General features: G+C 41.4%; 1 protein-coding gene across 3 annotated transcripts in view; it reads right to left on the reverse strand.

Moving 5' to 3' along the window:
- tbcd (tubulin folding cofactor D) overlaps positions 1-18,142 on the reverse strand; it is a 164,065-nt gene that overhangs the window by 67,884 nt on the left and 78,039 nt on the right. For all 3 annotated transcript variants that reach the window (XM_033044058.1, XM_033044057.1, XM_033044056.1), the window contains 2 exons: positions 14,737-14,893; positions 1,364-1,421 (listed from right to left, as the gene is read on the reverse strand). In XM_033044058.1, the coding sequence (XP_032899949.1) occupies positions 1,364-1,421; positions 14,737-14,893 (215 nt within the window). The remainder of the gene's footprint in view (positions 1-1,363; positions 1,422-14,736; positions 14,894-18,142) is intronic.

Raw genomic sequence — 18,142 nt, forward strand, 5'->3', positions numbered from 1 at the left:
AAATGCACAAATACTTCTATTGGCTCTTAAATAATCATTTAAATTTCAATAGTTGCAACATTTGGCTGATTCATGCTTTCCAAGAATTGCCATAGCAACCTATGCACTTGGATGAAATAAACATGGATTAGAAAAGAGTTTCAATAAGGTGGAGTTGAAACTAGGCATAGTGGATTAACAGGATTAGTTTGACCTGTAGTATTATACCAGAAATGTTTTGTACGTAGAGAATGAAACCCATTTTCTGTTGAACTTCTATTAATTTGAAAATCAAATCTAATTTCATATAAAAATCAAAATGTAGAAACAAACTAATTGTTTCCTGTCCAGGTACTTTCCAAGGTATTTGTACTGCCTGGTAAACTGCACATTGATGGAGACAGGGGACAGGGGTGTTCCTCTCCTCCTAAAGTCCACCATTGACTCTTTAGTATTGGTGGTGTTGAGCTGCAGGTGATTCAGCCTACAACACTCAACAAACTTGTTGACTGCTCCTCTGTATTCAGCTTCCCACCCCTCACAGTCCACAATTGCAGAGTCATCTGAAAACTTCTGTAGGTGGCAGGAGTCCGAGTTATATCTGAAGTCCGAGGTGTAGATGGTGAACAGGAAGGAGGAGAGGACCATCCCCTGTGGGGCCCCTGTGTTGCTCACTACCAGGGTCCGAGACCCAGTTCTGTAGTCTGACGTATTGTGTTAAAACCACTGGAGAAGTTAAAAACATAACCCTCACAATACTTCCCGGCTTATCCAGGTGAGCATAGGAATGATGGAGCAGGTGGATGATGGCGTCCTCAACCCCCATCTTTGTTTGGTAAGCAAACTGCAGGGGGTCCAGGTAGGGTTTAACCAGGAGTCGCAGGTGAGGACAAGCCTCTCCGTGATGTGTGAAGTCTACGCCACTGGTCTGTAGTCATTGGAGGAGCTGGAGCGCTTCCTCTTTGGTACGGGAACCAGGCAGGATGTCTTCCACATCACGGGAACCCTCTCTACTCACCCTCAGGCTCAGGTTAAAGATATTGCTGGAGTACTCCGCACAACTGGCTGGCACATGCCTAGTGAACCCTAGGGCTGACACCGTGGCTTTGCCTGGGCAGAGTCTGCTCAGCTCCTTCCTCACATGCTCAGCCTTGATGGTCAGGTGCGACAAAGAAAGGGCAGAGAAAGTGGACCAGGGGGATTGAGGGGGAGAGTCTGTCGGGGAGCAGGGGCGAGGATGGGCAGGAGGCCCCACCAGCAAATCTCTTAAAATATAATTTTTAATATGAAACAAAACATGATAAAGATCACAATCACTCTTCATTAACAGCAAGTTTCATCACTGATCTCACCCACTGTAAAAGGATTTAAACGGAATACTTACTGAGGCAGCTCTTCGGCAGTTGACGTTCCGATCAAACACTGCTGTTATTACCAAAGAACTGGAAGTAAAGTGTAAAAAACAAATTACTGAGTTAGATGTCTTTCAAACCACAGCCAGCATTTGCAGATCGTTTCACTCGGATATTCTACTTTGAATGAGTGAAAAATAAAATTCTCCATCAACTGTAATTCTTTCCAAACAAGCAAAATTAAATTGAAACAACAAATAATCAAACAAATCAGATGGATTTACACATGTATCATTAAATTCAAGCCGATTCCAATATTTCTTTATTTAAAAAAAATTCACATCAACACAGCCTAAATCTCAAACTGCTGGCATAGATTGCATTTACTCTTCCTTAAATCAGTCTATTTTACAGTATTTTATTTGCTTCTCCCATGCTAACATAGCCAATGCAAATATTTACACATTTCTAATATGATTGTGAATAATCCTGTGCTTGTGGTAAACAGAGTCATGCACATTGAAACAAGCCCTTTGTCCCAACTCATCCATACCAACTAAAAGGCTCATCTAAACAAGGCCCATATCCTCTGGACTTTTCCTATTTATGTCGCTGTCCAAATGACTTTTAAATTATTTTACTATATCTGCCTCAGGCACTTAATCTGGCAGCTCATACATATATGCACCACCTCTGTATGAAGATATAGACTTGAGCGCATGAGCTATAGGGGGAGGTTGAGCCAGCTATGGTTTTATTCCTTGGAGCGCTGGAGGATGAGGGATGATCTTGTAGAGGTGTACAAAATCATGAGAGGAATAGATCGGGTAAACGCAAAGAGTCTCTTGCCCAGAGTCTGAGAATCGGGAACCAGAAGACTTAGGTTTAAGGCGAAGGAGGAAAGATTTAATAGGAACCTGAGGGGCAACTTTTTTTACACAAAGGATGGTGGGTGTATGGAATGAGCTGCCGGATGAGGTGGTTGAGGCAGTGTTTAATTTGCAACTATTGCAACATTAAAGAAACATTTAGACAGGTACATGGATAGGACATGTTTAGACGGATATGGGCCAAATGCAGGCAGATAGGACTAGTGTAGATGGGACATGTTGGTCAGTGTGGGTATGTTGGGTTGAAGGTCCTGTTTCCACGTTTTATCACTCTACGATCTTGAGTACCTTGCAGCTGCTGTCTCTACAGAGCACAGCAGTTTTTTCTTCCCCTAAGCAAGATCTAGGTAATTTAATGATCATGTATTTTTAAAGAATTCTATCAATTATAAAAACAGTGTTAGGAAACAACCAAACTGTGCTTGGAGCATTTGGTATTGTGCAGCAATTATTGTGCCTTACCTATAATACTATAAATATCAGTTATTTTCTGTCATTATTTCGCTTATTGAAAACCACATAATTTTCACGGACATCTTGAAAATTAAACATAGATTTGGTGATATATTTTGCAATTGTTCTAAAACAATTGAATGCAAATAAATCCACAATCGAGGAGTATACCACAGAGGTGCTATTGATACTGGCTTTCACTTTCACTGCACAAAGCAGCGGAATGTCATTACAATGAAGAAAAAACAGTATCAGTCTGAGAACATTAAAATGGTTAGGGACTAAAATGTCAAACCAAAAGCATCACTCAAGCCAAAGATTAGTACTCAGCAATGAATGGAACATTTAAAAACATTTCCTTAAACCCTACTTATTTAGAATTATGCCTGGTTATATATCAGAGTTGTGACAATTCTCATGTGTATTGTATCTTCATACATTTTAATTTTAATCGCCAAAACCCCTCTCATTTAGTGGGTATCAAATATTCTCTGAAGGTCACACTCTGCAAACCTGAACACCAAACATGCGGTGACATGCCAATGAAGTATTGAAAAATAGTTGGAGCTACTGCTTCTCAAACATGGCATTTAATCATTCCACACTGCCCTCAAGGATGCTCATGGAAGATTACGTGACATTATTCCGAAGGGCAGGAGAATGCTCATTCACACCCTGGTCAAACAACATCACTTCGAAACAGATTATCAAACTACCTCTTGTCATATTCAACACTGCCCCAGTTTGTAACTTGCTACATTCCAAATTGGTTGTTAAAGCATTTTTGAACCTTGTTAAATTGTGAAAGGAACTGCGTAAATACATGCCTTTCATATGCAACTTCCGATCACCCAGTCTCCCTTTGTCATGAAAAGTCACAAAGTGCTGGAGTAACTCAACGGGTCAGCCAGCATCTCTGCAGAACTTGGAAAGGTAACTTTTCGGGTTGTGACCCTTTTACTCTATGTTCTCCAGAGAAGCTGCCTGAACTGCTGAGTTACTCCAGCACTTACGGAATAATGAAATAAAGTATTGGAGTCTGAAGAAGGGTTCCAACCCAAAACGTCACCTGTCCATTTTCTCCAGAGATGCTACCTGACCTGCTGAGTTATACCAGCATTTTGTGTCTATCTCCAACAATATATATATATTTTTTGTAAACCAGCACCTGCAGTTCCTTGTTTCTACTTCGCCCTTTAAGCACGGTAAATGACAGCCTCCAGCAAACACCAACGTTACTGCCCCCTTTTTCCCAAATCTACATTTACTACTTCTTTTCCTAAGTTATTTGCAGCTCTTTGTTCTTGTGATACATTTGCCTAGCTATTATTTACATAATGAAAATAATTGTCGCATAAAACTGAAAGATTTCCTTAATTTTGTTATTCTTGCTACTGTGTCAAATATGATTTTAGCTGAGGTTTTGGAGTTTCGGAGTAAAACTCGGTACTTTGGTGATGCAGCAACATGTCTTAACTTGTCATCAAACCTGCAGTACTTGTTCAGCCACAGGTGCAATTAAATACAATAGTTGAGTTATTTTTGAGCTTTTAAAGCACTAAGTGCAGCTTTCTATTTCTGCTTGTATTTGAGTGCCCACTAGTTGAATATGTGCAAAAGAAAAATGTATGGAACAAGCAAGCTGTTTATCTGGCTATATATCTAAAATTAAATATTCTGGTACGGGACACGTTGGAATTTCAACATTCCACGCCTAAAAATTAAACCATAAACTAAACTGACAAGGAAACACCTGCTTACATTCAACTAGTTTTGCAAGGTGCTGGCCAGGGCGGTAACTGGCAAAATAATGAAAACTTACTACAGCAATGCAAAAAATGGGGGAAATGTTGATGTCACGGGTATTCAAGTGGTTCCTTTAGAAGTTAGGTTTTTTTTTCTGATGCTAATTAATGAAATTGAAGGCAGTAATGTTCCACCAAACGATATTGGAGATCTGGACATGAATGAACAGGTTAAGTAATTTGAATTGCACTGACTGACCAGATGAAATAAACCAAGTAAAACCCGAGAAAAAATTACTGTTTAATGATAATCTCCAATCAAGTATTTAAAGATGAATGAAAAAGGATGAAAGAATTGGACTGCGAGTACGTCAAATATATTGGAAAAGAAACTTGAACATTTAATAGTTGACATGTTTAATAACTAACAATAATTCAATCCTGAAGTAGCAATATCATTAACATATTGTGATTAATATTCGGTTCAGGAAGGTTGATTTGCAGCATTTAATATTTATCACACTGGTTAAAGGTTACAAAGTCATGAAATAATGACAACTTTCTGTGGTGTTCAGTTTTCATCTTTGATACAACCACAACCTAGTCATTGGGCCTATTATATAGACATTACAGGTACCATTGATCAGGCATAATTGGGCGATTAAAAAGTTTGCTCAAAAATATAAGCAATTTAGAGAAATAATTCACTATCCTTAATGACAAATGAAAATTCCTCAAGAAAGGTGATCCAAAGGAGATGAGAGAAAGCATTAGAGTTAAAGAATCTTTGGCAAAAGCGGGTTCGAAAGGTGCAGCAGATTATCACAAAATTGAGAGAGGATAAATGATGAGAGCAAATGAATGAGAAATATCAAGGAAAGGGTTTCAACAAAGATGTCCTCCTAGGCAGGTCCTCAGGTTTGAAAATGACTTACTTCCTCTGGTTCTGGTAACTGATGAGGCCAATCTGGGAACCACTGATGCTGTCAAAGCTACAAGAGGAGGTGCCAGAGTGGTCAGGAGGTTAGATTGAGAGGTGATGTGCTTTTACTGTTAGTTATGCAAGGCTTCACTGTACTCCCAAAGCATCCACTCAAGATTCTCAGCAACATCGTGAATGTGTAGAAAGGAACTGCAGATGTTGGTTCACACCGAAGATAGACACAAAATGCTGGAGTAACTCAGCGGGACAGGCAGCATCTCTGGATAGAAGGAGTGGGTGACGTTTCGGGTCGAGAGCCTTCTTTGTTTTGCAGACCAGGTCAACATCTCAGATGATGCCGTGAATGAACAGACAAAAGCACTGAGCCCAGCATCCAAGTGCACACGAATCTGAATATCATCCCAATACTGCAGATGGCCTAATGAGTTTTGGGGCCTTATTTTATGGAGTGTAGGTGCTCTACATTGATTTTTCTTCCCCATTAATTCTGTTCACTAGCTCCCCTCCTGTGGACAGTTTGTTGAAGGCAAGGTACAATAAATTGAAAAAAACGTTGGGAGGCTTATCTGACTCTGCGGATCTTGACTGGTAATATTGCTGGCCTAGTAGCTTGGATAATGGCTTGCATGTCTTCACAAAGAGCATGTATATATTTCCGAGGGACGCTACATTTGAGATGAGTGCTCCATAATCCTTCCTAGTTGGAAAAGAGAAAGCTTCTTGTGAAGTCCAATAGAGGCTATGTACAGCGACTGGGACTGCTCAACAATCTCAAGATCACATCCACTGCACTTCTAAATGGATAGAATTTACATAGATTAGGTGGTGATCAGTCCAGATGCCATCAGTGCTTGTCATGATATACTGTAGGTAATGAGGATATCCTTCACTCAACTAATGATGTAATCTAACAAGTGCGACTGCCGAGTCTGGCCACACGGCCTTTTGGACTCTCTGAAATAACACGGTATTAATCATGATAACAGAGCCCCAAGCATTTTGTTAGGCATAGGACCCTGCTGGCATTAGCATATCCCAACTACTGGCATTAGCATATCCCGTGTGTAACGTCTTCCCACTCTGGTGTTATCAGGTTTCACTCACTCTGGGATGCTGACAGGGTTTTTATTTTTACGTCCCAGCAGAATTACTCGTAAGGTACGTCTGTGGTTTTTAGAGTTGCAGCACATGCACCACAGACTGAAGTGCATTAGATTTGTAAGTACAAAGAAGTTAAGGAAATTGAGAAAGTGATGATGAAGCCAAGACTAGATCAGCCACAATCTTTCTGAACTGTGGAACAGACTTACAGAGCTGATAGGCCTATCCCTACTCCTGGTTACAAAAGCAATGGATGGATTGTACATACCTTTCCTGTACTCGTCACACAAATGTCTCTGGCTTTCGCGTGAATATGGTGGTTGGGTTAAACTGCAAATCTTAGTCGCATCTATGTGAACATACTGATGTATGCCTAAAACAGCATTTTTTTTAAAAATGTCACGTAAAATTTTCCAAGGAAATCAAACTTGGTATTCACAATCGGGATAGTTATATATAGCTCAAAGCAATGCTACAAATTTCCTTATTCCGTAGATATACAATCTTGCCTTCCAGCCAGTTATCTCTGGCTTGTTATTTTAATTCTTACTTCAAAACACACCCCATTTTCTTCTAACCACAAATAACACAACACCCCAGGGAAGATGAAACTAACCATACCTGCACGCACTGCACATTCTAAGTCACCTGTCAGGTTATATTGTTGTTTAGCTACAGAGATGTCTGCTACACCCACACCATTACAGATATGCTCTCCTTTTTGACATTGTTGATCAGGACTGGCTGAAATAATTTGTTGGATTGCTGGACAATTGAGTTAACAGTGCTCATGTCAAGGACAGATTGCCGTTCAGGATATCTTCGAAGAGATCTATCAATAATGCCTCTCTGTCCTTGAGGAATTAACCCTATTCTTAACTCACTGTATAGTGAGGCCAGTCCATTAACTGAAGCACTGATGAGAAAGATTAATGGGAAAGCTCTGAAGTACCTTATAAAGATAGCAAAAATCACCTCACAGACAAACTGAAACCATAAACAGATTACCCTGAAGTCTTCCAATAATCGACACCTGCGAAGAGCTTTTCTACCAAGAACAAGCAAGACTGGTTTTGACGATAATGACTTGGGAGATCGAGAAAATAATTAACAGCAAACATAACGTCTGGATTATGAAGTCCACCATTCCATGAGGTACAAGAAACAGCCCTACAGCTATTTGATGTCAGAGGTCCAGCAGAAAACCCATGGCCTAAAGAACAGATGGAGAGAGCAGAGAAGGCTCAGCAGTTCACTGACAGCCACTGGTATGCATGGGTAAGTCAGCACTATTAAAGCCACCAATGTTCCAAACTCCCATGGAACCTCGCCACTGAGAGTCGACAGCAGAAATAAGCTCATCAGAAACAGTTAACACCAGCTGGAAAAAATCTAAGATGACCTCCTGCACGGACAAATTTGGCTCTAATTCCATCCACAAATTTGCATACGACACAAACAATGGGCCGATTCACAAACAATGACAGGAAAGAAATATAGGAAAGAAAAACAGAACTTAGTGACAATGGTGGCAGGACAATAACCACTCACTCAATGTCAGCAAGACAAAGGAGCTAGTTATCCAACTTCAGGAAGCTTGGTGGAGTACATGTCCCAATCAGCATCAATGGGATGTGGAAATGGTTCAGAACTTCTAGATCTTTGATGAATAATCTGTCCTCGACCAACCACAGTAATATGACAGCCATGGAGATACACCAACGCTTCTACTTCATGAGGAGATTGAAGAAATTAGGCATGTCTCCAGTGTCACTCCAAGGACCCTGTCCTTGATGCAAACACCCTTGACTCCATCGTACAGCAATATATTCTGGCCAGCCTTGCCACCACTTTTTTCTAAACTTCATTTAAAGCCTTTATCGAGAAAGAGGGATCAGTGAATTTATTTTTCAGACTTCGCTGCTCTCATACGTTTATCTCTGTCCCTTCATGGTATGCATGCCATGATCAGAATGACTGGGTTCACAGTGGACTGAATTTCAGTGTCAAATAAGGGACTTAAAATTCAATGTTGCTTCAATGTGTCTCTGGAATACATTTATTTACCTGACTGATGCCATTCAGACTGTCCAAATAATATCCTGACAATGCAACAACAGACACTGTGCAAGGAGTATGAACTGTCAAAAAGGGAATGATTTACACCAGTATAAAACAATAGAAGATACAATAGCTTCTGACTTTGTATTATTATCTTTATTATCATACCCTTTATCAATGTAACCTTTATCCAAATGTTTATAATTTATGGAACTGGATATCTGATTACAATTCTCACATCATGTTAATTGTTCAAATCTCAATTGTCTTTGTGCTGGCCTCAACAACACTGTTTGGCCGACAACCCAAGATTGAAAATAGCCTCGCGTTCCTCAAACCTACGATGTTTCCCAATAGGCCAACCACTTTTCTCATACTTTTTAAACTTTCTCTCCTGCCGAGTCTCCCAAAACACTAAAGACACAGTAAAATATAGAGTTTAAATTAAAGATTTACAATGGTTTTCCCATGTTCATTCGCTCAAGCCTAACATTTTAATTACTGCAGATTGCAAGCATAAAAAAACCCAGCTGCAAGCAATTTCTTTCTCTACTCCAATATGACTTCTTGAACGTAGACTGTAACTGATCCAACCAGTCTAGGTAGTGGCTGTGACCAGTGTTAAAATTGTATACATTTTATTTTACTGTTAGCCCATCCCATTATGCAGCTGAAACTGCAGGTATATGAATTCCAAACCTCCACCATACTACTGGGAGGCATTTGACTTGAGTCTGACCTGAAATCACCCTCAAGACATTTTCTCCTTCCACCATGGGGTGTTACCTCCTTTACACTGGAAACCTTCCTAAATAATATATGAGCAATGAGATCAGCAATTCAAAAGCATCGAGATTCAAATCTATATTGATAATTTCCGCCTTATCACACCAATAATCTTGTGACTGCTCCAGAACCAAGGTATCCGAACCTCCATAGTGCAGCTGCAGTATGCAGTCATCACTTACATTTATGTACACTTCGAGGTTGAGCTGCATTGCTGGCTCATTCACCGAACCATCAAGAGGGTTGGGCCTTATACACAACATCCTGAAGATGAATGCCCTCTGTCAACATGCCCCTACTGCACCACATTATCCTGTGACAATCAAGGTTCATACAAAACTCTGGCTCACTTCCCATTTTTCAATCAAGGCAGACATACTGCACTGACTCATTTATCCCCCAGTTTGTATGTAACCATGTCATGGGACCTTCAGTCTTTTAATTTGCAAACATAGTACTCCATTAATGTGTACTAGTTAAGTGATGGAAGGCAAATAAGCTTGTGGTATACTGTACAGCACTATAACCCATTATATGGCTCCAAGACCTGAACTACCTAGAGCAACTCCACAGGGTGGCGCATTCCACCGGATGGCGCCGTCAGCAATGGCAGCCTCGCCATCAGTCTGTCTGTCTTTTTAACTTTTGTGTTATTTTTTAGTGTGTTTTAAAAGTACGTGTTAATGTTCTCTGGTTTGTTTTATGTGGGGGGTGGGGGAAGGGGTCGGGGGAAATGTTTTCAATCTCTTACCTTGCAAGAGTTGCGATTGTTTTCCAGGTCGTATCTCCGGTCGCTCTGTGGCCTAACATCTTGCTGCTGGCGGCCTTGCTCGAGACTGACTTTGAGCCCCACCGCGGGTGACGAGGACTTGCTACCGGAGTCTGCGATCCCTTGCCTGGGATCCACGATGTGGTTTCCAACATCGAGGAGCTCGCAGTCTTGGGTAGAGGCTGATGTCGGGAAGCTCCAAAGTCACAAGAGCTTCGACTAGCCCCGACCCGGGGTCCGATCTCCCGGTGCGGGGGAGCTGAGATACCCCCAATGCGGGAGCTTGATCGCCCCGATGCGGAGGGCTCGACTGCCGGTTACGGTAACCAAGATCTTCTCGTCAACGGAAGGTTCGAGTGCCCCGATCATGGGAGAACAAAGAAGGGAAGAAGATTGAATTTTTTTGCCTTCCATCACAGTGAGGAATGTGGAGGAGTCGGTGGTGGATGTTTATGTTTAACATTTATTTGGGTGTATTTTTGCTCTTTATTGGTATGACTGTATGACAAATCAAATTCCTCGTATGTTGCAAAACATATTTGGCTAATAAAGTGCTATTATGATATGATTATTATGAACTATTTCAGGGCAATGAACAATGGCACATACGGGTGGCTACAGTGCCTCTACAAATGCCTCCAAATTCACAGGAAGGACGTGTGAGCAGTGGCGGACTGGGTCTAAAAATATTGGTTGCCAGGAGACAAAGGGGGCCCACTTCATCAGGGGCCCACTTGCCATCGGGCAAGCTGACACCCTGGCCAGTCCGCCACTGCGTGTGAGCGAGTGCTTTCGACAGAGGAGAGGCTAACAGTTTATGATCAAAGTCTCCTTGACGGAATGCAACATCCTGGGTATCTCTGGACCAGACCATTCAAAGATGAAAAGGAACATTTGGAATGATATTAAGAACCTCCAAGCCATGCATCAGGAACACACAGCAGCCCTGCGTAAGCCACTACGCGCTTCACATGCAGAAGAGACGGTGATGCTCACATTAGCCCTCTCAGAATGCAAAGGAATAATCTTGAAGAACTTCCTAGAAGAAAGAGCCCCAAGTATTTTCCAGATGTAGAATTGCAGTTTAAGTAATAACTGTAAGTGTGGATCAATAAAGTGAGTATTTAACTGATTGCAAATTCATCCACAAATATATTCTACACTATTTCTGAAACAGTTCCTGTATGAAAATTAAGCACTGCCAGGATCAATTTGTAGCTCAGAATCAAAATCTATTTGTACACAAGTTGCAGACTGATTTCTTGGCAATAAGGGCCTGTCCCACTGTGGCGACCTCATTGGCGAGTTTTTGAAGAGTTTGCCCTCGAATCATACTCGCAGCATGGTCGTCCTAGGAGGTCTTTGTAACTCTCCTTCATGCTTGAGAGTAGTCCCCCGAGTACTTGAGGCCTCAGCTAGGTCGTGGCGTTTTTTTCAACATGCTGAAAAATGCCCGCGAGTAAAAAAAGGTCACCATGGAAAAAATCGATTTTTTAAAAACACGTAGGTTTAGTCAAGGTAGGCCCTAGTAGGTCGTAATGCTATCGTAGGTAGTTGAAGGAAATCGAAGGTAATCAAAGGTAGTCGAAGGTAAAGCTCGGTGAGAAAAAAAAAGGTAAGTAAACCGACCGGTAATGTTAAATGCCCGCTGAACTTTATTAAAAGTTGCCTGGCTTCTTAAGTGTCTCAAATCCTTCTCCCCCCCCTCCCTCTCTGCGCTCTCTAAAGGACATACCGTAACTGTGCCAGCCGTCTTTTACCTTCCTGTTCATCGCGGTTGTGAATTTCAGACAGGGCTCCCTCGCTTTCCCTGGCCCCCGCCGTGTGTGTGTGTGTGTGTGTGTGTGTGTGGTGTGGTGTGGTGTGTGTGGTGTGTGTGTGTGCGTGCGTGCAGACGGTCGGTCTGGTTCGCGGTTTCATCACTGACGGTCGATCCAGCTCGAGGTATTTCAGGCGAGTGCCCTCGAGCTTGAAGGTCGAAAACAGTCGTTGAAAAGTCGCGTTAGTGGGACAGGCCCTATAGATGTGTTTACACTGCAGTTAAAAAAAAAACACTTTCACAACATAACTTTAGCCGAAGATATTAACTCTCTATTAATTCAAAATCATCTTAGTATCGATTTCCAGTCAGCAATTTTAACAATTTGTATTAGCAGGACCTTTTTAAGACTTTGATTAAAGTGAATAGGCTAGCCACCTTCCAACAATTCACGCCCGAAGGAAACCTGTCAAGTTTTCAGTTGAACAATGAAGCTAAGTTGCAATGTGCAATGAGGTTTCATCATTTTTAAACAGCCTGTGGCAACAACAATCAACACATCAAAAAACAGGCAATTTTACCTCTTTGAACAGTTGCAACAATTACTCAACGAGTCATTTAAGAATTCTAGAAAGTCAAGGTCAACTTTGACCATTAACTGGTCATTAAAAGATACCACACCTTTTACCACCGTCACAGATCACATGAAACTGAGATGTATATCTGGTGAGTCTTCAGATTAACAGCTGACGCTATGCATAATGAATCACAAGGAATGACAACTGCCAGTTTTAGTTTTCCATTACAATCCCACACACTTATGGGGTACTATCTTCACAAATCTAAAGCCTTGAGGTATGCTTCATGAATGCAAACCAGTTACATGCAGACTGGGGATAGAGGAGGGGGCGCGGGAATACACAAGACAGAGCAACAGCTTAGAAGATAAGCTAAATTACTCCAGCACTTCGCGTCTTTATTTTACAGTTTTAAGGACAACACCGACAACATCCCCAAATCGCCCCAAAATGTCATACAATTTTGCTCCTCCCACACCACCAGCATCTTTCTCCATATCTCCCATTCATAGAAACATAAAAAATTCCAGAATATTAGACAAGCATGATTTCCCCTTCATAAATCCAGCCCACAGGAACTGATCTAGTTTATAGAACATTGGAAAATGATCACCAATGCATCCATGATTTCTAGGGCCGCCTCCTTGAATACTCTGGGATGCAGACCATCAGTCCCAACACCATTTCCTGACTAATGTTGATAGCATTCAACAGCACCACCCATTTCTTCTAACATTCCAAAGAGCATAGTTCCTCTTGCAATACCATAGTGCATTTAATCTTAATTCCTAACAATGTTTCTCATTGCAGTTTTCTATGGACATGCAGAGGATGCAATGTCAACCTTTTCACGTTCTCCATCCCATTGTCTTGGGCCACAAACAAACAGTTGAATGGAAACAATTAGTTACTTGCACTTCTTTCAATTTTGTTTATTGCATTTGCTATTTATAATGTTAATTTCGCCACACCGAGAAGACTAAAAACATGTTCACCAAACATTTTACCGAATATCTCTGTTCACAGTACACTATTCTCTGCTCGCCTGTGACATTTCCATCTTTAGCCTCTTCTACTTTAGTAGAAGCTTGGGAAACAGCTTTCAGTTATACATTGTCTACAGTTACACTCCGTCACAACTGTGTTCACTGTATCCATCAAAGCGGCGAAAGAAATTCTGAAGCAAAGCATCTACATCAGGGTTTTTCAAATGGGCCTTGGATTGCTACAACCATTGGTCCCCCAATCTCCACCCCTGCTATTGGAAAATGATTAAACAAGTCCTCCCTTGCACCCACACTTTCCACACTATCTGAACAGTGTAAGTGGAAGTAAAAGTCTCTTCAGCCATTCTGCAGAAGTCCACAGGTTTTGCTGCCAAACAATATGCTTGGCGGTGGTGTCAGATGTCAGGTAATTGCAGGCCTGAGAGGGATTCCATTGATGTAGCTGATATATCCATTAATTGTATCCATATAATATTATGGCCTCAGTGGTAGCAGTTTCAACCCTTACTCAGAAAGTAGTGGGTTTAGAAAGCAATTCAGACACCAGAACACAAAGTCTACGTCGAAAGACTAGACCGGGGGAATTGTTAGCATTATTCAGAGTGTAAGAAGTTTGTTGTTAGAAGTGCCATGTTGAAGCTATGGTCCAGTATCATGTCTTGGAACACATAATAGGGCACAAGAGCCTACTGGAGGTTCTATCTACAACAGATATTTATTTGCACACTAATTGTTATCGATTAGTCAACGTCACTATACAAATCTGGCCAACATCACATAGGTGTTTGCAGGACCTTGCTCTGAGTTACTTATTGTTTTACTTGATTGGCCAGCTTCTGGGATCATGTAAAGGTTCAAGCTCTAAAATGGGATCAATTATGGAAAACAATTTGGAAAATTCTGGCTTAACATTCCTCCGTCTCCCTTTGTATTTAGGAATGTATCCAACTCAATGAGACACTTGCTCCACAAGTGATTACTCAGCTAGGTTTGTAATGCACGCCCACATATAGATACAATGTAGATGGCACATTTACTCTGGAACATCCTCATGTATATTATTGTTAACTACATTTTTGTCATCTATAAGGTCTTTTTTAAAGCACACTGACTTTTTCTAATTATAAATACTTCAGTGGGCTTACACAAAACGCTGCAAGAGTTGGAGTAAAAGTAAAATACAACTTTATTCTCCTCTGCATCAAATTTACATTTTCGCAACTGACCTTTGCGACAAGTCAGGGACAGATTAACCTTCTTCCACTTAGAGGTCACCCAAAATAAACAGGAAAGAAATCGTAAAATTGTCTTACCTCGCTAACTGATTAACGAATGGTTTCATTTCTTGAGGATCGTAAGCACGAGCAAAAGCCCAGCAGACATAGCAAGCCGCGTCTCTCACGTTCGCTCCCACACTGCAAGCACCACGCTTCTCATCAAACGTCAATGCTTTGAGAATGACAGGTACAACTGTGAAGGAGAAAAAAATCTATTAGATTTATCACTTATTTTCAGATTCATGACTGGGTTTCTATAATTTTAAGAAATGTCCACTCTTGTCCTTTGTTGGGATTTCTGTTTAGAACATGGAACATAAAACACTATAGACACAGTGTGAAGAAGGGTTTCGGCCCGAAACGTTGCCTATCTCCTTCACTCCATAGATGCTGCTGCACCCGCTGAGTTTCGCCAGCATTTTTGTCTACCTTCGATTTTCCAGCATCTGCAGTTCCTTCTTAAGCACTATGGACACATTGATGGACTAACTCAATGGGTCAGGCACCATGCCTGGAAAACAGGGATAGGTGACATTTCATTCGGGACCCTTCTTGAGGTAATTGTAATTATACGCGCCTCTACAACTTGGTCTGCCACTTTCATCCATATATACCCACCAGCATGTGTGAAAAGCTTGTCCCTTGAACCCCTTTCAATTATTACTATTTAACTTTAAACCTAGGCCCTTTAGTTTTAGACGCATCTAACTTGGGAAAAGGACTGTGACTACCTCTACCTTTTGCACTTCGTGTTTTTATAAACCTCTGTAAGGTCACCCCTCAATTTCCTCTGCTCCAGGGAAAGCAGTCCCTGCCTATCTAGTTCCTTTATTTAACGTAAGTCCTCCAGTCTCAGCAACATTCTTGTGAATCTTTTCAGCACCCTCTTTTGTTTACGGTATCCTACTAATGGCATGGCAACCAATATTGTACACAAGACTTCAACTGCAGCCTCACCAACAATTTGTACAACAATACTATAACGTCATAACACTTGTCCTCCATGCCATGGACAATAAAGACAAATATGCCCTTTGCCTTCTTCACCATCCCATCTCCCTGTGTGCCCAGGCCCTGTCATTTACTGTGAATGATTTGTCCTGGTTTAGCTATCCCAAATTGGTATTCTTATTTTATTGTCACACATGCAATGAAAAACTTTTTTTTGTGCGCTATCCAGGTAAAAAACATCCATACATACTTGCACTCAAACCCAGATAAGTATAATAGGTGTTTAAGAAGGAACTGCAGATGCTGGAAAATCGAAGGTACACAAAAAAGCTGGAGAAACTCAGCGGGTGCAGCAGTGAAGGAAATAGGCAACGTTTCGGGCCGATACCCTTCTTCAGATTCTTCTATTTTCATTACCTATTAAGTATAATAGGTAATGCAAATAGAATATAGAGGCGGCCACGGTGCGCAGTGGTAGAGCTGCTGCCTTGCAGTGCTTGCAGCATCGGAGACCCGGGTTCGATCCTGACTACGGGTGCTATCTGTACGGGGTTTGTACATTTTCCCCGTGTCCGTGTGTCCGTTTTCCTCGAGATCTTCGGTTTCCTCCTACACTCCAAAGATGTACAGGTATGTAGGTTAATTGGCTTGGTGTATTTGTAAATTGTCCCTCATGTGTAGAATCGTGTTAACATTCAATACCATCATCCCCTCCAAGCTGGTTACGAAACTCACAGAACTAGGTCTCTGCGCATCCCTCTGCAATTGGATCCTCAACTTCCTCATCCACAGACCACAGTCTGTTCGAATTGGCAGAAACACTTCATCGACTTGGTTTCTTGGTCCTCCAAACTATTCCAAATGGAATTTAAACTGGAGGTGGTGAAGGGAGGGCTCAGTGACAATCAGTACGGGAGCACCTCAAGGCTGCGTGCTCAGCCCCCTGCTCTACTCACTCTATACTCATGACTCTGTAGCCGGACATAGTGCGAACTGCATTTTCAAGTTCGCTGACAACACCACCGTTGTGGGACGAATTACAGATGGTGATGAGTCAGAGTATAGAAGTGAAATCGACCGACTGACCATATGGTGCCAGCACAACAACCTGGCTCTCAATATCAGCAAAACCAAAGAACTGATTGTGGACTTTGGAAGAGGAAGGATGAGGACCCACAATCCCATTTACATCAATGGGACAATGGTGGAGAGAGTCAAAAACTTCAAATTCCTGGGCGTGCATATTTTCGACAATCTTTCCTGGACCCAGCACACTGATGCAATCATAAAGAAAGCACGTCAGCGCCTCTACTTCCTGAGAAGATTACGGAGATTCAGTATGTCAAAGAGGATTAGCTTGAACTTCTACAGGTGCACAGTAGAGAGTATACTGACTGGTTGCATCGTGGCCTGTTTTGGCAACTTGAACGTCCAGGAGCGGAAAAGACTGCAAAAAGTTGTACACACTGCCCATGCCATCACCGGCTCTGATCTCCCCACCATCGAAGGGATCTATCGTAGTCGCTGCCTCAAAAAGACAGCCAAAATCATCAAAGACCCACACCATCTCTAGATAAAAGGAATGGGTGACATTTCAGGTTGAGTCCCTTCTTCAGACTCTGAAAAAGTGTCTCTACCTAAAACATCACCCATTCCTTCTAACCAGAAATGCTGCCCGTCCCGCAGTTATTCCAGCATTTTGTGTCTATCCTCACAAGTTTGATCCTGATCCTTGTGCAAACTACAAAAAGCCTGCACTGTCTTCTCAGTAACATGATAGATTTTCCTTGGATTTTCCAGTTTGCTTCCATATCCCAGATATGTGCTGCTATACAAGTTAACTGGCTGTTGTATTTTATCCAGAGTGTCATTGAGTGGAAGGGGAATCAGTGGAGTGCTGATGATGATTAACTGAGAGAGAACGGATCATGATGCAATGAGTGGGAGAATGGGATTGCTTCGAGAGTCAGCATAAACTCAGTGGACCAAATGTCCTCCTTTTATACCATAGGGAAAGATGATGGTACAATATTCTCTGAAAATTTAAGTTCACTGCTGAATGTCTTAGAAACATGTATTTTGTATTTTCTTCTTTAAATATGTTAATTTTTATTCAAACAAAATACTACTAAAGCGATAACCTTTTTTTCCCAAAGTTTAACAGTCATGACCTACAGTAACAGTTGCTTCACTCATTTGGTCACAAGTTATAATAGTACACAAACTAAAAATTAATCCATTACATTTCAACATTTTACAAGCTACAAATGATTTGAAATAATAAAAACACTAATTATTAGTTTGCTAATCAACTTCATTGAAAACCATGTTGAAAACCAACATTCTGACCCTGTTAAATTTCCAACACTTCAGGACAGAGAATCAAAGACATTGCTGAATGTTTTCAAAATCACTCAACAGCTGAAGAATAATAGAAACTTTAATTTACAGGTTTGTCCCTCCGCACCAGGAGTGACCAGTGGGAAATAGA

The sequence above is a fragment of the Amblyraja radiata genome, chromosome 26, assembly GCF_010909765.2.
Source record: "Amblyraja radiata isolate CabotCenter1 chromosome 26, sAmbRad1.1.pri, whole genome shotgun sequence".
Classification (NCBI taxonomy): Eukaryota; Metazoa; Chordata; class Chondrichthyes; order Rajiformes; family Rajidae; genus Amblyraja; species Amblyraja radiata.